General features: G+C 30.0%; 2 protein-coding genes across 3 annotated transcripts in view; one reads left to right on the forward strand and one right to left on the reverse strand.

Moving 5' to 3' along the window:
* On the reverse strand, positions 1-14170 carry LOC130449423 (sarcolemmal membrane-associated protein). Of its 2 annotated transcripts, XM_056787230.1 has the most exons (11): positions 14046-14170; positions 13437-13610; positions 10019-10309; positions 8134-8353; positions 7279-7538; positions 7049-7219; positions 6802-6999; positions 6443-6562; positions 6229-6378; positions 4511-4807; positions 1-4413 (listed from the first exon to the last, which is right to left on the reverse strand). In XM_056787230.1, the coding sequence occupies exons 2-11, from the start codon at positions 13548-13550 to the stop codon at positions 4072-4074; spliced, it is 2163 nt and encodes a 720-aa protein (XP_056643208.1). In that variant the 5' UTR covers positions 13551-13610; positions 14046-14170; the 3' UTR covers positions 1-4071. The 2 variants fall into 2 exon arrangements, with proteins under 2 accessions (XP_056643208.1, XP_056643207.1); XM_056787229.1 differs by lacking the exon at positions 14046-14170 and having other exon boundaries at positions 13437-13815.
* Positions 11740-21209, forward strand: part of LOC130449422 (meiosis regulator and mRNA stability factor 1) — a 20718-nt gene continuing 11248 nt past the window's right edge. Inside the window, exons 1-10 of the mRNA XM_056787228.1 lie at positions 11740-12598; positions 12655-12839; positions 15947-16023; positions 17365-17495; positions 18146-18379; positions 18487-18627; positions 18677-18877; positions 20510-20698; positions 20770-20936; positions 21003-21178. Of these exons, the coding sequence (XP_056643206.1) occupies positions 11888-12598; positions 12655-12839; positions 15947-16023; positions 17365-17495; positions 18146-18379; positions 18487-18627; positions 18677-18877; positions 20510-20698; positions 20770-20936; positions 21003-21178 (2212 nt within the window). The 5' untranslated portion in view covers positions 11740-11887. The remainder of the gene's footprint in view (positions 12599-12654; positions 12840-15946; positions 16024-17364; positions 17496-18145; positions 18380-18486; positions 18628-18676; positions 18878-20509; positions 20699-20769; positions 20937-21002; positions 21179-21209) is intronic.

The raw sequence follows: 21209 nt of genomic DNA on the forward strand, positions 1-21209 counted from the left end.
TTAAAATGATTTTTTTATTTTAACCTTTTTTAAATACCTTATCATTACAATATGTACACTTTCGGCTATAAACAAATAAAATAATATATTATTGAAACTATACACTTTAACGTAAAATACAACATAACAAATATTATTAATTACTAAACCAACTGAAGATTTAAACAATCTGATACATCAACAATTTTGGTTAGTTCTAGTTATTTTTTTATAAAAATCCATACAGAAGGGCAGGTAAAAGATTTTTGAACAAAATTAATTTCTTATAGAGGTGAAAAATAGTAATCAAATGATATATTACCCATTGTAACTGAATTAGATACAATTAATTATATTTCTGATATATTTTTTGAAAATTTCGAAAAAAATAAGATCGAAAAAACGTTTTTGAATAGATTCGATGATAAAATGGTCCAATTGGCAACCGTTTTGTATCCAATATTAAAATCCTTTCGATTTATACATGAACTAACACAAATTATATTATGGCACATAATTTTGAGTAAAAAAAATAAATTATTGATTTTTTTTATTCGTACACCAGTTAACCGTAAATATATGTGATATATATCCAATAGAAGCTCTAGTGTATGGATTTTCGTATACTAAATCTACAGCCGCTTTAATATTAATATGGCAATCGAAATGTAAATTTTGTTTAGAAGAATAAAGAAATAGTGAATTTGTTCTTCAATTAGTTCATTCGTTTTTAAATTATTCCTCAATAACTGTTGAATAGTAAAGTAGTTCAAATGTACCAAAATGGCCATTTTGAACGTGAAAAAAAATTTCAAACAGACAATGAAAGATTGAAGAAAAAAAGAAGAAAACGACGTCATCTGATTTGATTAACAAAATATTTTCACCAAATTTAGTGGAAAATGACTGAATTTTCTTGAAATAAAACAGGCACAATTTTTAAGAATAGCACTCACTGTTATAGTAGTTCAAATGTATCAAAACCTGACGAATTAAACTAAATTTAAGACAAACGAAGGACGTTCTATATAACAAAGAGAAGATTAAAAAAGAAGAAGAGTTCATCTAAATTGATAAAACAAACTGGAGTTTAAGAAACAGGAATTCATATAACCTTTATGGTGGTAAAATGACCAAATTCATCATTTTATGGAATAAAAACTTTTAAAAATATTGCGCTTTCTTACAGTAGTTCAAATGTACTAGAACCTCGCGAATTAAAATTAATATAAAACGAAGAATGTCTCATATACCAATAAGAAAATTAAAAAATAAGAAGACGACGTCACTTGATCTTATAAACAGAAGATGAAAAAATAAGATGGCGTCGCCTTACTTTATAAACAAATAACCTTGTATATAACCAACAGGAAATTAAAAAAAGAAGAAGACGACGTCGACTGACTTCATAAACAAACTTTTCACCAAATTAGGTAGAAAATGACAAAAAAATCGTCATTTTATCGAACTAAAACGTTTTAGGAATATTGTCTATTGTTATAGTAGTTCAAATGTACCAAAATCTCGCGAGTTGAACTGAACATAAAACAAACAACGTCCCGTATGTCGCAACGAACAATAAAAAAAGAAGAAAACGTCACCTCAGTTCATAAACAAAGAATCTTTTATAAAACTAAAAAAATTAAAAAAAAAGAAGACGACGTCGACTGACTTCATAAACAAACTTTTCACTACATTAAGTAGAAAATGAAAAAAAAAATCGCCATTATATCGAGCTGAAACTTCCCTGTTTGTCAATATGAAGATTAAAAAAAGAAGAAAAGGTCACCTCAGTCCATAAACGAAGAACCTCTTAAAAAACCGACAGAAGATTAAAAACAAGAAGACAACGTCACTTGACTTAATAACCATATTATTTACATCACATATGATATAAAATGAAAAAATCAAAAAAACTTCTGTATGTTAAGCGAAGATTAAAAAAAGAAGACGACGATACCATTAGTAGACCATTTTCATTATTGATTTAAAAAAGAAGAAAACATATCAATTAGTAGACCATTTTTTTTATCGAATTATAAATGACTAAAACACGCCATTTTCTTCTTTTCGATTTCCAATTAATAAACAGTTCTACATATTTTTTTAAACGGATTTCAAAGAACAAAAACAAAATATCCCAAATTGTAATATCATCGAAACAAATTATCAGTCGCATCACTGCAATCTTAAGCCACTTCAACATTTTCAACACGTAGAAAAATGTCGAAAAAATATTTTTATATTTCGCGATTGCACCACAAGAGATTTTCATTCGCTTATCGACGAAATCGAAAAATTGCAATCGATACTTTGACGTCGTCAATACAATGAGATATGAATAAATATTTAACGATCACCGTGATATCGGATAGCATCGAAATAATCGATTTATATCGATATTGAGTTATTTAAATTTTTCACTAGTTGAACACATTTATTTAGGTATTAGTGTCATCAACATCGATTCTTTTTGGCAGTAAGTAGGGGAACGTGTCATCGAAAAAAAAATCGATTGTTAATCTAATCTTGTACGCATGTTCGTGAATCTCTCTTTTGATATATAAGAAAATAGAGTAAATAAAAGTCAAGAGTAATACACTAAAGTGAACGAAATCGATATTAAAATCGGTTCGATTGATCTAATGCGTATTAATTCGATTCACAATCACAAATGATAATAGAAACTTTGGAAACAGTACTTAACTTGTAAATATGAGAAAATATAGTAAATAAAAGTCGAGAGTAACACATTGAAGTGATTCACAATGACAAATGACAAAACAAAAAACGGAAGAATCGTTGAAATCAATACTTTACCTCGGTTTTTACATATTAACGTTATAAAGTGAATTCTACAGAGTGTTGTACTTAACAGGAAGCTCCCCAAATGTTAGAATAGAAAGTTTAGGATAACTTTTCACTATTATTTCACCACAAAATTCGTAAAATTAATTTTATTACAGTTATGGACAATAATCAATACTAGGAAAGTTTTTAATGGATAATTATGGAGAAAACTCTTTATTTTAAGTCAAAAAGTGTTTTATTGGCAGTAATTTTTAATGGAAAAGGAGTTTAAGAGGATAATAATCGAGAAAACTTTTTATTTACAGCCCTAAATTGTTTAAGTGACGATAATTTTTAATGGAAAAGGAGTTTTTGCGGATAATTATGGAGAAAACTCTTCATTTTAAGCAAAAAAGTGTTTTATTGACAGTAATTTTTAATGGAAAAGGAGTTTAAGTGGAATAAATGGAGAAAACTCTTCATTTATAGCGGTAACTTGTTTGAGTGACGGTAATTTGTAATGGAAAAGGAGTTTAAGTTGATAATTATGGAGGAAGAACCGAAGACAGAAGAAGAAATCGGTACAAGAAGAGCAAAATCACTAATTCGAACACCTGGACGAGTAAAAGAAAAAGAATAATTCTGGAATCGTAACAAGGACGTCATAAAATTCTACTGTTGTCAATAAGAGGAAACTTTTGATTAAAGTTTCAGATCACAAACATGGAAAGACAAGTCTCCAGTGGATAATAATGGAAAACATTAATTTTTGACTTAATTTAAAGGAGAAAATAGAAAAAAATCGGTACAAATGAGACCAAAACTTTAATTCGACCCAAAAAACATTATTAAATGAAAATCGAAACAGGCACGTCGAAATCTACCAGTAAAATCGAAATATCACCAGCTAAAAAATTTTGAACCAAACCAGGATTTTTACTCAATTTTTGATGATTAAAAGGATACTAACGGTCTAATTCCGGTATTTCATCGGTTTAAACGAAATTTTGTAGGTTAATTTGATCTACCAACAACACCAATCAATTCCAATGGTACAACGAATCAAACCACCAAGTCACTTTTTGGTACAAAACCCTATCATCAACCGATAAGTATGAAAAATCGATTCCAAATCGAGTTGTATCAAAATCTAACGATTAAAATAACGCGAAAGTCTAATTTGAAGTTTCCTTAGTACACGTTCTCCCACTTTCGCCGTTCGACGCTTCATTACGTCTCATTAATAATTTTTAAAAGAAACTCGATGAAAAAATAAAAGAATAACAAAATTATCGCCGCGAATCAAGATATCATGGCGCTGATTAGAAGGTAAAACACCATGGCGACTAGCGGGGCGACGTACCAGAAAAATTTGTTATAGAAACGGTTGCAGATAGCGTCGTATTGAGTCTTCAGCGTTGCCAAATCGTGTCGCAACGCCATCTTATCTTCGCTAACTTGAGCGTAACGTTCTTTCAGCAACACAAGTTCTTCTTCTATTTGAGCCAGTTGCTCCAATGATACGAACGGTTTTAATATGTTCGGTTCGGCCGGTACGTTTTCGATTTTCTCTTTCGTTTCCGCGGCTTGTTTTAATTTTTCTAAAGCGGTTTCTAATTCCGAATTGAGGGCGGATATTTTATCCTAAAAAAATTTAAAAAAAAAAAAAGGTTAGGTTGGGTTAGGTAAGAGACATTCACTAATTAGGTTTTAGTATTAAGGGGGTAAATAAACGTATTACCCTGTATTGTTGATTTTCGTTGGAACATTCTTTCCATTTCTGTCTGAGTAGTACGACTTCTTGTTTTAATACTTCGTTTTCTTCTGTCCTATCTTTCGATATGATTTTCTCTTCGTTTAGGGCTTTATCTAATTCGACTATTTTGTTCCTGTACGTGTTTCCTATCGATTCCAACGTTTCGATTTTTCGTTTCAGTTCGTTTTGCGCGGCGTGGAATTGATATTTGAGCGTTTTCGAATCGACTGTGTCCGCCCTTTCGGTCGATTCTTCAGATTCATCTGAAGGGTCCGTTTTGTCCTAAAAAAATAAATAATTAAATATTAACCTCAGCAAAATCGTATTAAAACAAAAAGATAACCGAATTATTTTGTACAGGTATATTTGAACTACTATTATTGCATATTTCGGTATATGTTCTTAGAAAAACTCATCTAGTGTATTAGAACTACTAATTTTTGGTTATATAGTTTATTTAGACAGCGGTACATTAGAACTACTATCGTTGTTTATTTCATATTTCGAAATTACTATTTCATATTCAAATTTCTGGAATCAGGATTTTTTTGTACAAAAATAGCATAATTTGGTACATTAGAACTACTTCTATTGCACATTTTGTTACTTATTTTCAGTCGCAGAGAAAGAACTACTTTGCCTGTTGAATTTGGTACATTAGAACTACTTCAGTTGCATATTTAGTTACATTAGAATAGTCATTACTCATTTTGGTTTGTTTGAACTACTAATTTTCGGAAATATATATATTTTTTTATAGTTAATGGTACATTAGAACTACTGTTGTTTCGTACTTCGATATTTCGGTTAATTTTCTTCAAGTTTTCACTCCTTGGACCCTTTTTTTATGTTTTAATGATGATTTATTCCGATTTTAAAAGTCGATTCTTTATGAAAACATTTGGGTTAATTAGATCTACAGATTTTGGAGTATGAATTTTATCAGACCTAAATATTTTTGGTACATTAGAACTACTGTCACTATATATTTTAGTATATTAGAAATAAAAGTGGAAAAAAGTTTTAGAAATACAGAAATTTGAAGTTGTATACTCAATTTTACCCCATATATGTCGGTACAATGAAACTAGCACCTTTTCCGTTGTTGATTCATATGAACTACTGCCAATTTATATTTTGGTATGTTAGATTTGCTTGTTATTCTGTATTTTGGTACTTTAGAACTAAATAAATTCCATATAGTAATTAATAAGCACTGTTATTGTATAATTATGATACATTTGAACTACCTATATGAAAACTACTATGATTTTTTAATTTAGTGAGTTGATTTTGTTGTTGTATCTATTTCTAACATTATTTCGTAGTTTCATACATTAGAACTACTGCCATTGTATATTGTCATAATCAGAATGACAATTTTGACAAATTTTGGTACATTGGAACTACAGGAATTTAATATTTCGCATATCAATATATTGATATTGGTACATTAGAGCTACAGAAGTTTTTGTGACATTAAAAAAAATAACTATTCGTCTGTAATGATCAAAATCGCTATCGAATCAAATTATATTCAAAAGTTAATTGGAAATTCATGTTTTAGATGATAATTTCCTAGTAAAATTGATTTTTATGGCTATAAAATTTGTCCAATGAAGATTTTCAAAAATTGACATGCAAAAACATCGATTATTTCAACTTTTCCAATCGATACACTCGAAAAAAATCTTACTATATACCTGGTCAGATGCCGATTCATTCGGTATGTTAAACGTAACCCGTTTAACTTCTTCGTGTTGTTCATTTCTTAAATCATTCGAGTTTTTCTCATCTGCATTTGGTTCCGATTCGACTTTTTCGGATTCATACTTTTCTTCTACAGGTCCTACCTAAAAATGTTAAAATCCCATTCACGTATGGAGTTTTCATGATATTAATAACAAAAAAACTCACCGTTAGATTTATGTGACTACTTAAGCCGTTCGATTGGTTTGTAAGAGATTCGCTGTCTTCATTTTCACTAAGCATATCTTCTTTGCATTTCATATCGTCGTTATAAATAATATGCGATTGCTGAAAATCGATTGATAATCTCTTTTATAGAATAAAAAAATGATATTAATGAAAAAACCATATTAAAGTAAACATTGTAATAAACCATAATAATTTTGAAAAATATATAATCGAAAAACTATTATTCAATACCAAACAACAAAATTCTATATTTCCGTAGTACGTGAAAACAATAATATCATTTAATATTTATTTAGTTAATTATTTAATTTTAAATTAATACTAAAACATACACTCACAGTTTCCGATACTATAGATCCCAGATTTTGTATATCAGACAAAGTTAAGGCATTTTTTTCCTGAAATTTCAATTGTAATTCTAATAGTTTGGCCGATTCGGTTTCTAATTTCGTTTCTAGATCTTGTATGCACTGTTCCAATTTGGTACGTTGTTCGTTCGCTTCTAATTGTTGTTCCCCTAATTGCCTCGCTATTTCCTACAAATAAACAATAAAAATTTTTTTAATTCAAATTATTCAATAATACCTCTAATTCGACTTGAGCTTGAGCAAATTGTTCCTTTGCTATTAGAGCTTCCTGTTCAGAGGATATTCGAGCCCTTTCTTGTTCCACTGCTAAAGCTAGTGCTTGTAACCTATCGGCGTGGAGTTTTTCCAGAGCAGCTTTAGCGGATATTTGATAAGCTTCGTTGTCTTCCTGAATATAAAAAAAAAATAAGTCAAAATCTAATAAATCATCTTTGAAACCACCATTACCTGCAACCTTGTTAATTCCTCTCTAAATCTTTCTTCGCTCCAATTTTTACTAGCCCTTTGTAATTGCGTTTCTAGTGCAGACACTCTTGATAGAAGACGTTCTTCACCGACGTAGGCCTGCCAACTTTCTTCGGCCGATTTTCTCGTTTCGTCCACCACATGTTGTAATTCGGTTAATTTAGTCTCTAGACATTGTTCTCGTTGATTCGCCTCTTGTATTATTTGATTTAAACGGTAAAGATCATCTAGAGGAACCATACCTGAAGTACATTTACTATCTAAATGTCATTTATATATTTTGGTACATTTTAACTACTCCTATTTAGTATTTTGTTACGTTACAAAGCGCGTGATTTTTCGCGGTACATTTGAACTACTGTTTTCCACTTTTTTTCTTCAAATAAACATTGTGTTGATTATTTTTATTTTTTCGCCTTGAGACCTCAAGATAATCATGGCGAGCCACTTGTTGATAATTTCCTATCCAGTGCAGCCTCTTGACAATGTTCAATTACCGAGTATAATGTAAGTTATTGGTATATTTGAACTACTGTTATGTTAGACTAGTTATTTTATAGTTTGGTTCATTAGAACTACCAGCATTATGAAGTTGAAAGTTTTTCGAAGGATTCCTAACCTTTTTTCAAATAACTTTTAATTTTTGGTGATTGAAATAGATGTCAAAATCTTTTTCGATTCCCTATCATCGTTTAATTTTTATGTTAAAACGTAGTGAGTATGTCAAAAATTGTACTCTCTATTACAATTTTACAAACTTTGGTACCAAATCACTCCGAAATATACTAAATTCAATTACTGTTAGTAATTACTTGAATATTATTAGTTTATACTAACCGTGGGTATTTCCATCAGCTATAGGACTGGCTTTTGCTTCTTTCCCGTCAGGCAAATATAATTTTATGGTAGCAATAATACAACCGTGAGTGACTTTTCTATTATTTTCTATAACGTCAACTCCGAATTGCACTATATCACCTGAACTGAGCTCATGATGGCCGTTATCTTGAGTCAATCGACTATTATTTACAAAAGTTCCATTACTGCTTTTTGTATCCTTAAAAAAATTTATATCCAGTAGAGGGTCAGAAAACGAAATAAATAGGAAGATATAAATAGTGTAAAAGCAGCTTTGGACGTTGCACTTGCCCTTTCTTCTGCTACTAATAGAATTAATGGATAAAATAATCTAAATTATAAGAAAAGCATAAAAAAATTGGAAGTAAAAGAAAAAAAACGAATAAATGAATTTAAAATGTGAAGAAACCTTTTAAAAAACAATACATATGTGGAAAAAACAGATTATAACAACAAATTTACTTATAAACGACCTTGAAGCGTTTCGATAAAGACTGTTGTGTGGAAATAAGATAGTTGTGTAAGATAAGGTGGTTTCCGCTAAAAAGTATTCAATTTCCAAATAATTTGCTCAAACAAAAATAAAAACTACCATAGAAATTGTAAAAACGTGAAAAGTTATGAAAAAAAATTAAATTTACATAGGAATTTTGAATACCAGTATCTCATAGTTGTATAATTCATGTTTCAACCCTGTATATAATCATTACTAGTGTTAATGTTTTGCTTATCCCAAAAACCTATAAAAAAGAAATTAAAACTTGCTTTTTCACAACCTACATTTTTTTATAGCCAATTTTATGTAAAGCCCAATAAATTTCTGTAGCAATAATTGATTTTAAAAATAATTACAGTTTGCTCGAAATTATAAATATCGAAAAAATATATAATTGTAAACAGAGTTTATTTTGCTTCCGAAGCAGGAATTTGACACTCTGCCAACTGATTTCATTGCAAATAGATATTTTGCAGTCTATAATTAAAAAAAAATATATATTATCCGGTCAATGAATTTAAGCTATAACATAAACTATATCCAATTTTTTTATTCTAATATATTAAATTGAAGCATAATACCACATTTAAACTTTACATTCTACTAAAATTGTTTTTTTTTACAACTTTTTAAAAAGAAAAATAGGATTATTATTAAGTAATATCATCTCATATTTTAATACATTTGAACTACCATCATTATAAAACATTATAAAAAATTCTGAAGCTTTTTTTCTTGAAATAAACATTGTTTTATGAAAATTGTGATGATAATTTGATTTTTTTTGCACTGAGCACTTAGGGTTGCTCTGACTACCAAGACAGTAATGGGGAGCCACATATTGATAATATTTTGTCCAGTCAGTCTCTCGACAGGCAAATTCGTCATTAAACTGTAGATAGCTACCATCTGTGGTTAACTGGAGAACAGGATACATCTAGAAATATGAAATAGTTCATGCACAAACACGGGTGCATTTGAACTACTATTATTAATCTACAGTAATATCATCTCATATTTTAATACATTTGAACTACTTTCATTGTAAAGAATTCTGGAGCTTTTTTTCTTGAAATAAACATTGTTTGATAAAAATTGTGTCAATATATTGTATTATTATCTATAATAAACAAATAACAATTTCAACGTTTTTTCATACTATCTATATTTGAACGATTCCATCCATTGTTTTAACTGTTTTTTATCTTTTGTTTAATAAACAAACTACCCTGGAACAGTAAAGCCCTATTTATACTCTGCTTTAAGAACTTAACCATAATGTACTGAAAAAACGTTCAAAAACAAAAATATACAAAAATAGAACAAAACCTCCTTAAGATCAATTAATGAAACGAAAAAATCACTTACCTGTAGAAAAAATTTGCCATTTTCATACCAAAGCAGCGCATGGTGTCTAGATAATACCTTACAATCGAAAATGGCGTTTGTACCGGTGGGTTTGGCCCTTGCGATAGATCTACCCACTTTAACGGGCTGATCTAGTATCAAGGTACGTTCTTGAAAATGATGGGAGTTAGGACGACAGGTCAAGATCGCTTTGGCTGCCATATTTTCGTTGATCACCACATCGTCAATAACATCTGAAGGCGGGTATGTAGCAACATTTTTCACCCAGTTACTGCTTACTACAACCATTGCCTTAAACAATATATTTATATGTATATATATATATGTATATATATATATATATATATATATATATATATATATAAATATATATATATATATATATATATATATATATAAATGAAGTTTCTATTTTGTTGTTAACAATTTAACATATAAAAATGATTTTTATGACTATATAAGTAGTCTAGGATATATAGGAAAAGGTTCTAAGACATACAATTAATGTTTTTTAAGAAATAATAATATAATTAAAGTTGTCAGAAGCAGTGATATGGCTCGAAAACCTCTAGATTTGGATCTAATATATCAAGTTTGGTAGAAAATTGCAAAAACGTAGTAGTACAACTCAAAAAGACTTCTAAAGGAAGATTAATGGCAAAAAACATATTGTTTTATGTTGTAAAACTAAATAAATGAATTTAACATCAATACTTATAATTTTATTGTTTGTATTGACCTTACAAGTTATAAATATATAAAAATGATTTAACAATTGCGGTACGTTTAATAACATTATAAATATGTTACATAGTAAAATAGTGAAATTTTCATTAAAAATACATGACAATTCTTACCTAAACAGCGATGTTAGATCCGAGAATCAGGTTTTTTTCTTGAGTTTTTCATTTATAATAGACAAATGTCAAAATCGTGGGCGTGAATTTATAGATATAACTGGTATTAATTATAGAAATTAAAATGTAAAGTAAATCATATTACCATCCACAACTTTAGAGTTTTTATTTCGTGTATTTAACAATATCTGATATATCATCTGAACAACTTACTCATTTACATATTTTTCGTGACTTAACAGTGATGTAAGCAGCAGGGAAGTTATATTTTTATAGTTTTTCTGTAAAAATTTGACATTTACTACAAAGAAATTGAAAGGTCTCATTACGACCTACTAATCAATTACTTACATATGTCAATACTGTCAATACGAATAAAAAATTTTATTGAATATTAATTTCAAATTTGGAGCTAATAAATGAAATTTTTATTATTTAGAACAGAATTTTCAATTTTACAATATATTCGTAAAAGTGGATGTTTACCACAATGAATTTTACATGAGTAGTAACTAGTAATTAACTGACATATTATATTTTATAAAAAAGAAGATTCCGAACAGTCAAAATCACCAGATGTAAATAGCCGAACGCAGTAATTGATAAGCAATGAAACATCAAAAGTCAAAACAAATCTGAGAACTCTCTTTAAAGATTCGGAGCAAAGATATCTTACTCAGAAAGAGATTCGTTGGAAAATTTTTATGTAGGATAAAGTAAATTTTTTATAGGAGGAATGTTTGTTGAAGTTGCTCCTCTGCAGGGCTGGATATCTTACTCAGTTTATTCAAAAATTTATATAAACGAACGCGAATCGAGGAGTGACATCGAAATAAAGTGGATCCCGAAAACTCAGAGTAGTTAGTCGAACGCTGTAAATATGTACGAATGAAAACAATATCAGAAATCAGTTTTATTATGTAGTGGATATTCAGAAAGGATGTAGTCGTGGTAGCTACTTTGATTTTTTTATTTTTTTCAAAAAATTCACGTTAGAATGTAAAAATTAAACATGGATTATTCTAATTTACATCCGGATTCGGGTGAAGATTTTTGGAGCAAAAATTATAATTTATCTGATAATTCTGGCACCAAACCGAAATTCAAGTTTCCTGCACCGCCGAGGATATCAAAAAGCGCGAATAACACGTTCTGTTCATCGAATTCCGATAGTTCAAAATCAAGTACCAACAGTTTATATTTCAACAGAAGTTTCAATCTAACAAAGAAAAAACAGAAATTCAAAACGAAAAGATTACCACCGTTGGGTATATACTGGGACATCGAAAACTGCCAAGTACCTAAAAATAAAAGTGCGGCTGCCGTGGTGAAGAGAATAAGAGAAGTTTTTTTAGATAATTACAGGGAATCGGAATTCGTGGTGGTTTGCGATATTAGGAAAGAAAGTTCGCAAGTTATACAGGAACTTCATGACGCCCAGATAATGCTGTTGCACGTTTCGTCTACATCAAAAAACGCAGCCGACGATAAATTGAGACAGGCTTTAAGGCGTTTCGGGGAATTACATCCTCCACCGTCCGCAGTAGTTTTAATCTCTAGTGATATAAATTTCGCATCTGATCTCTCAGATCTCAGATATAAAAGAAAAATACGAGTGACTCTAGTGCATAACGTAAACGTGGCAGACGCTTTGATTTTATGCGCTAATGAACATCATTCTTTCACAGAATTGATGAAGGATTTGCCGGCTAACTTACCGAAGGTACATCCGCGTTATATCTCGTTTCTTTTTATTTTAGATAAATGTTTATATTTCAGTTTCCACCTATATATAACGAACCCCTTTATTTAGATGTTACGAATCTTCCTAGGAACATCGAAGTGATGAAAATAAAAAATAGACTTCGTATAGTGACAGATAATTGTGGTGGGAAAGTGCACAGGATCAAAATTTCAGATGGAACCGCAGTCATCAAGTACAATAATATAGATGACGCAATCAGGTTTGGTAATTTTACTTATTTTTTTTTCAATATATCTAAGCATTCAACCAATAAAAAACATTCAATTGCAGCTACAACTATTAGTATGCTCAATTATTCCATCAAAAATAATTCTATTTGATCTAGAACTTTCAAAATGCTCATAACTCCACCAAAATGAATATCACTGAGTCTAAAATAGAATTTTCATTATGTACAAGCATTCAACCAATAAAAAAACATTCAATTGTAGCTAAAACAATCAGTATTCCCTATTATTCCACCAAAAATAACTCAATTCCAGCTAGAACTTTAAGAATGCTCATAATTCCACCAAAATGAAAATCATCGACTCTATAATGAAATTTTCAATACATTCAAGCATTCCCCAATAAAAAACATTCAATTGTAGCTAAAATTATCAGTATACCCAATCATTCCACCAAAAACTTTCATATTATAAACTTATCAACGTAAATTTCAAAAATTGTAATTATTTGTGATATTTAAGTACTTAAGTAATAGTAGACAGTGTTATTAAATTGATACATACAAATCGTCTGAATGCAATTAAAAAATTTTAACGTTTTTTTCTATATAAATTGAATTTGTATTTACCTTATCTGATAAAAAATTTCCTAGGTTATGTTTCTTACTTATAGTTAGATCATCATTTTCTTTATATTTAAATTGCAGCTCTATAAGTTTATCCCATTCGTTTTCTAATTTCATTTTAAAAAATTGTTTTCAACTTGATTGTTCATTCGCATCTAATTATTTCTAATCTATGTCCTAAAAATTAATATCGATACAAAATGGTTGCACTCTGTTTTAAACTAGAAGAAATGAATTTTAGTTGGCAATTCTGTAGAGTCCTGTTTGGTCAGACAACAGCCGGTTTCACACACAACAATTGTGTTAGTTTTATTTTTGTGCTTTCACGGTTTTTTTGACTAATGTAAAAACAATTCCTACTAAAACTTATTTAGAAAGTCGATTACTAATAATATTTTGAATCGAGGTTATTAATTTAGTAACTTTTTTATGGATTTCTAGTTGTGTAATTCAGTTTTCTTCTAGTTTGAAAACAGTCTTAAACAGAAATAATGTTGGTAACTCTGTTGAGGAATGTCACTTCAAATTTTTAGGTTAAAACTATTTAAATTTCGAGAAGTATTTAATGAAAATCTTTTAATATAATAAAATATTCGAAAATCGAAATCATACCTTCTGTATTAGTCCCGAAAAATACACTGTTATTTTCAACACAATAAAATTAGTATAACTGATTATTGATAGTAAAAATTAAATCGCATTTAACAAAAAAAATTATCTTCAATATTTAAATAGGTATTGATGTTTGTAGTTTGGCTAATATATTTGAAAATTTAGTCAGTGGCAGGGGTTTTTATTATTTTCAAAAATTATTCTAAGAAATTTATAGCACGTTTAAGTAATTATAACTGATCATAACAATAATTAAAAACATATTTATTGTGATAAATTTTCTTATTAGCACACTGATATAACTTTTATTCACATTTTTATTATTCAAATATTGATAACGTTTGTAATGGTATGAATAAACTGAAACCATTAACCTTTTATTTTGATTTCTAAATACTCTTCTTTTTTTTACTGAATGTGTGTTAAATTTTTTTACATCTATAATTTCGTTTCACGTTATATAAATCCGTTGGTAGCATTGATTTCTCGAATTTACCATTCGAAAATGACATCATTGACAATTCGGCCATATTTACAGGGTGGCCCACAATCTTATTCAAATACTTGTTGCTTGTGTAAACAATGGCGAGTTTTTCATTTTTAAATACTTAATATCAGGCAAATTTATTCAAAAATGCATCATTATTGTTGTGCTGTGAATTGTTCATCGCGTGTGAATCGAGATAGCTTATTGTTTATCCGATATCTTGCCGTTTTCACCTACGGAGAACTCTAACGAACGTTAGAAAAAATGCTTAGATCACAGCTTTCAATATGAATTTGTTGAAACAGGTAAGGATCTTTGAGTACGGAAAACATAATTCAGTTGTAAATAGTTAATGATATAATTTTATATATAATTGTAAATTACAAATTTAAATACAGTTTTCAGGGTTTCTTGATAGGAAATATTTTCAGAAAAGTCATATAACTTACCAATTATTTAATTTTTTGATCAACTTTCATTTACCAGATTTGTTACGCTTTTTAACTGAAACTATGATTTTTTATTTACAATATATAGGTAGAAAGCTGTGAATCGTCATTTTATATATATAATTCAAAAGAAAAGTACTTTTTCCAAATATACGAGGTGTGAATACAGTGAATTATTTCATTAAAAACAAAGTAAAAAAGACAAAATTAAATTCAAATCAATATTTCAAAGTACTGCATTATTTAGAAACGATTTTCATCCGATATCTCGTAGCAAAGTGATTTATATTATCACTTAATGTCAGATAATATTCAATTTGATCCATTTTGTCGAAATATTAGCAAAAAAATGCGAAAAACGAAACATCAAATTCGCATTTAAAACACAAGATGCATACGTGAACAAATTAAGTATAAATAGTTTGTTTACCACCCAGGCAAAATGGCCGATTTGTCAATGTCACATATGAGCTTTACACTAAACTGAACATTTTTATGGTTATGGTAACAGAAATTTTATTTTCCTCTAGATTTCAATTTGTATATTATTAGAAACTTCATTTATGGGAATTATTTAGAACAAATCATAACAACAAATCTTATGTTACGTCTATGGTTTGTCGAATTAAATTTAACAGTTTATCTGTTTTTTTTTGTAGTTCGGACAGGTTTACATTTTTTACACTTTTTCTCTATTTTGCGGTCCGTTCTGTAAAAACCTTTCGAAAAATTTTAGTCGCTATCTTATTACGAGAAGACATATTTTCTCTCATGACTGAAATATTTTTATTTAAATGAATTGATGTAATTTACTTTTATTTTTTACAAAATATATATATATATAATGGCACATTATAAGCCCTATGATAAGGAATATAGGTACGTTTAGTTTTTTTTATTAACTTTTTATTCGAATATAAAAGTCGTACAAAAAAATGAAGTTAGATTTATTTTTTAATATATAGGGCTCAAAGGAGGATTCAGGGGGAGGATGTGTTTGGTAATAAGATAAAAGTTTCTCCGGCTATCAGGAATTTTGCAGGTAAGTCGTAAAATAATTCCAAAATTAATTTTTCTTATGTATTTACAACATTTTTGTAACATTTTGATGGTTTAAGAACAATTAATAATGATTTTAAACAATCAAAACGTTTGTATATGGCAATAATTTGGTTTCAGATCATTTAAGCTCTAATGTTATCTAATTTTTAACAATTTTATATGATAGTTGAAATCTAAATAATCGTTTGTAGTGTTTTGTACTTCATTTTGTCTATACAAAACCAATTTCAGGAATAGTTTCATTTTGGTTTGGTTTCGATTATGTTTTATGAATTCTAATGCCCAGTGAGGAATATTTTCATGTGGAAACTTTTTTTATCTATTTGTTTCAATATAATTGTTTATTATTTTTATTTATACCTTTCCATTGGTTTATTTTTTTACTTATTGTTGTTAGTTGATGGGTTCTAGTACCCTTATACCCTGTTTTTTGTCATTTTCTACTTTTCCTCTATAATTTTCATTCCCACTTTCGTTTATCCATCAGCAGAAATGAAAGTATGTGGGCTAACTAAACTCTTCATATCCTCTCAAGGATATAAAGACGACGAAATCATCTACCTAAGAGGATTCTTTGAGAATACACTCTGGTATCAATCGGTGGAGCTAAACGTCCACCCAAAGTAAGACCTACTCAATTTCCATGGAACCTGTACCCTTCTGTGGTATCAGGTTTAGAACAATAGAAAAAGCATTGGAAAAGAAGGTAGATAGGAACAAAATCGATTAGTGGAACAACCTACAGGGGTTGAGACTCTCCTGGGAAACTATAACCAGAGAAGAATGTGTTAACCAAACCTACGAATACTAATAGGAGTCCTATCGGAGTACTGTTGCTTCAGTAGACACCTTAAGATGCTAGACTTAGATTTAATTAAACAGAGGACGAAATCTCTATCCATTCTTTCGAAGTGTGAAACAGTACGGAGCTCCGGAGTACCACACCTGGGACCGTATGATGATCTCTGGTAGTTACAGCCTTATCCCACATTCTGGATTTTCTAAAAGTAGTGGGATAACAGATCAGTTGTAAACAATGGGTTCATCAGAAAGGGGGCACAATAGATCCTTTGGGTCGTATTGGATATGGTACCCCATTATCTATATACGGATGTATACGTACATCCATTTTTTTTGGGTATTTTTGTTTTTTTAGTTGTTTCTTGTTATTTTTTTAATTATTCTTCCACATTTTTCTTCTTTTCTATTGTTTTCATTCTTCACTCAGTATTTTTCTCACGTGGCTCGTTTCCTCTTGATTGTTTCAATTTTTTATTACATGTTTTAGTTGTGGTAGTTCATTTGTACGTAAATATTTTAGGTCAAAAAATTAGAAATCTCGATCATTATCAATCGTATGATGCTTCTCTTCCGCCGCCCCCGGGGTTTACTTCGGACTGTCAAAATTCTTACATGAATGGGAGACATTCAAGAGAAATAAAAAAACCGCAGGTAACCTCACTTTTAAAAAATTCTATTAAAATTTTATTTGTAGTACAATATTAAATGAAAAATAGTGTTAAATTAATTTATTGAATCGTACTGTATATTCGAAATTTATCTATAACGTTATTTATAACCTCAACTTTCATTTTCTAAGCATTTAGTGACTTCTTAAGGATATAACTGAGTTAAATTAAGTTTTTGACTTAATTTTTTTAAAATCCTTGTTTTTGATCATATTTCACATAAAATTATTTTTTTAAAATTATTTTAATTATTCCACTAAAATAACATCGATTTTGTGTAGAATTGTAAATATACCTAATTATTCCACCAAAAAAATTAGAATTTTAAACGTACCCAATCATTCCACCTAAATAAAATAGTTTTGTAAGATACAAAAATTTATTATGTATATACAGGGTTGGGAATTTTTTATAGTTTCAGCTATTAGTATAAGGGTAGTACTGAATTTCCATATAAAAATAAATGATGAAGACAAAGGCCGAGTTTGAGAGATTTGGTAGTCGAGGTTGTTCCCGAACAAAATCTCCTGCTTAATCCTTGAGAAAAACTTTTTAAGCGACACCTGATTTGGTCATAACCAAACATAGGGAAACAAAATTTGATTCTTATAAGTAAAAAATGATTTTTTTTAGAATACCAGCAATCAGCAAGTTCAGCAGTTGGTAGACGCGTGCGCCTTCCGTCCCATCCGAGGTGCTTCGTCTGAATATCCAATGGAAATGAGTTACGACAACTCATGGTGGGCTAAAAAAACAAACGAACGCAGAAATACGCCTCAAGATCAACTGTTGAACGCTGTTAGTAATATGCAGGGGCGTAATCACGAAAGTAGCGGCAGCTCCGAATACACCAGTGATGAATTTAGGGTAATTTCATTTGTTTTTATTAAATTTGATTTTTTTTTTCGAAAATTAGGTAACGGACTATGAATTTGTAATATTTTTGACTACCGTGTATAATTTTTTACTTTCAGGCTGGGTATTCAAGTGAAACCGATGGAAAAAATTTTCATTCAAATCAACCGGTCGATCTGATCATATCGAATTTGGATCCGACAATAGAACCAAAGGAACTCAAAAGGGCGTTAACAAATATGCTCAAAGAATACGCTATGGTGAGAAATATTTCAAATCTAATTTTTTTTATTTTTTAAAATTTTTTAGATATTAAGCTTGAACATTACGGTACAAAACGATGGTACTCCTATAGCTAATATCAGGGTAAACGGACAAAGGGAAGCCCAATTTACGATTTCCCAATTGCACCGACAGAAATTGGGTCACAAAAGAATAATCATATCATATGCTCAAAGCAGTTCCCCATATCCCGAAGAACTCAAAGCTATGGTTATAGAGCTTCTACAGGTTGGTATTGCGGTGAAAAAAAATTGTGATTTTTCTTTGGTTATGTTCTCTCGTTTTGCAGCACATTTTAAGGATTATCTCGACCGTTTATTATCCTTATCGTGAACTTTTCAATAGGATTTAAATCCTGGGAAGGTGCAGGCTAGTTTGAAGTCGTTTTACCTTCTTTCTTCTGGTCTCTAGATAATGGGAAGCTGATACCTTCCACACTGTAGGTGAAAATATTTCGAAGGGGGACTTTTATCGACTAAACCACTTTTTTTCTTCCAAGGATGTCATAGCTTGTTCGTATGTCCCTCAACAAGCCCCCTAATTAATAAAAAATCTTGCATTATCTACAAGGGCAAGTTCTGGAAGCATTTCTGGATCAAGTGGATAAAATTTAATCCTTCTTTTTGTCAGGGTTGACAAATTTTCGATGGGATTTAGATCCGGTAAAGGTGTAGGCTAGTTTGAAGCTGTTTAACCTATTTTTCCGGTGACTGTATGTAGGGAAGTTAATTCCTTCTTTACTGTGGATCAAAAGATATTGAACGGATACTTTTTCCAACCGAACCAACCTTCTTTTTTCTGGGTATGTTACATTTGGTTGTAATGTCCCCTAAAAAGCCCTTTAATCGATAAAATTATCTTGTACTCACCTCAAAAGCAAGTTATCACAATTTCTGGATCGTCTGGATAATATTTAATCCTTCTTTTCATCTGTTCCAACAGATTTTCAATGGGATTTGGTTCCGGTGAAAATGTAGGCTGGTTTGAAGTTGTCTCACCTTTTTTCTTCTGGTTTTTAGGTACAGGGAAGCTAATTCCTTCTCCATTATGAACCAAACGATATTTGAGAGGAACTTTCATCTACTAATTTTTCCTGAGGATGTCATATTTCATTGGTATGTCTTCCAAGATGCCCCTTAACCATTAAAAAAGTCTTGTACTGACGTCAAGAGCAAATTATCACAATTTTTGGATCATCTGGACAATATTTAATCCTTTTTTCCAGCTAATCCAACAGATTTTCAATGGGATTTGGTTCCCGTGAAAGTATAGGCTAGTTTGAGGTTTTACATTTTTTTCTTCTGGTTTCCAGGTAAGGGGAGTAAATGCCTTCTCCACTGTAGGTTAAAAGACGTCGAAACAGGTCCCTTGGGGGACATTCACAGACTAAACCACCAACCTCTTTTCCTGAGGATGTCACACTTGGTTGGTAGCCCTTGATGAAGCTTCCTAAATAATAAAAAGATCTTTCATTACCTACAGGGGCAAGTTGTCACCCTTTATGGCTCAACTAGACAATATTTAATCCTTCTTTTAGTCTGGTTTGACAGATTTTCAATAGGATTCAGATCCGGTTAACGTGCGGGTTAGTTTAAAGTTGTACCTTCTATTTCAAGATGTTATTTAATCATTCCCCAGGTGTATTGTCATCCATTTACACTTATTCAAGATCTAACTACTAATTTTAACACCAAATTAACATATATAACAAGTTTTTGAATGGTAAAATGAAGAAAATACAGAAAATTTGTAATTTTAGTAATGATTTTTGTCTTGGTATTCCTGAATTCAAATGATGGTAATGATAGTTTTTTCGAAATTTTCCACCTTTCCATTTGTTAATTTTGGGTTTTGTTGTAGGAAGTACCCGACAAAGGCATGCCACTATTTAAATTTATCAATTTATTGGAATCTCGTTATCATTGCACCGTATCAGTATCCGAAGTGAATAAACTGAAAGATATTTGTAAAATAACCGATTCGTTGGGATCCAGAATCATTTCATTGAATCAAGAAATGAAAACTTCTCCTCCTCCCCATTTATCTAGGGTGAGTTTTGATATGAATTAACGATTTAATTAATGAAGAAGAAGAAGAAAAAAAATCTTGTTTGATTTTAGACTTTTGCTCAATATTGCACCGTACATTGTCCGAATGGCGTTCAAACTAGAGGTTGGTGTGAATTGAGTATAATTCAAACCCCAAACGTGAAAATACCCCTAAAATTATTCTCCAACAAATTATTATCATTGTTAAAATTACATATGGACGTTATGCATCTTTTAAGGTACGTATTCGGTCTTCCAGATACTCGTATGTTGGGTATTCGATGGGTTTTTTAATTATTTTTCAGTTTTCAAGCTTGTTACGAACAAGAATTTCACGAACCTCTACCGGTGTATGATGGAGGAGTACCACTCGAACACCTAGTCACCTGCATACCAAATATTGATATTAAATTGGTGGGACCGAATAAAAACATTAAAATAATTAGATACGCCGACAATAAGAATGATGAAAACGAAGAAGGTGATTCAATTTTTGTTGTTTTATCTAAAAT

Source organism: Diorhabda sublineata, chromosome 10 (assembly GCF_026230105.1).
Source record: "Diorhabda sublineata isolate icDioSubl1.1 chromosome 10, icDioSubl1.1, whole genome shotgun sequence".
Classification (NCBI taxonomy): domain Eukaryota; kingdom Metazoa; phylum Arthropoda; class Insecta; order Coleoptera; family Chrysomelidae; genus Diorhabda; species Diorhabda sublineata.

Coding starts and splice junctions, on each gene's coding strand:
- LOC130449423 (XM_056787230.1), bottom strand. CDS start 13,550: ATGAAATTAGAAAACGAATGGGATAAACTTATAGAGCTGCAATTTAAA. Junction 7,000..7,048: donor AAGCTCAAGTCGAATTAGAG/GTATTATTGAAT, acceptor GTTTATTTGTAG/GAAATAGCGAGGCAATTAGG. Junction 6,563..6,801: donor GATCTATAGTATCGGAAACT/GTGAGTGTATGT, acceptor ATCGATTTTCAG/CAATCGCATATTATTTATAA.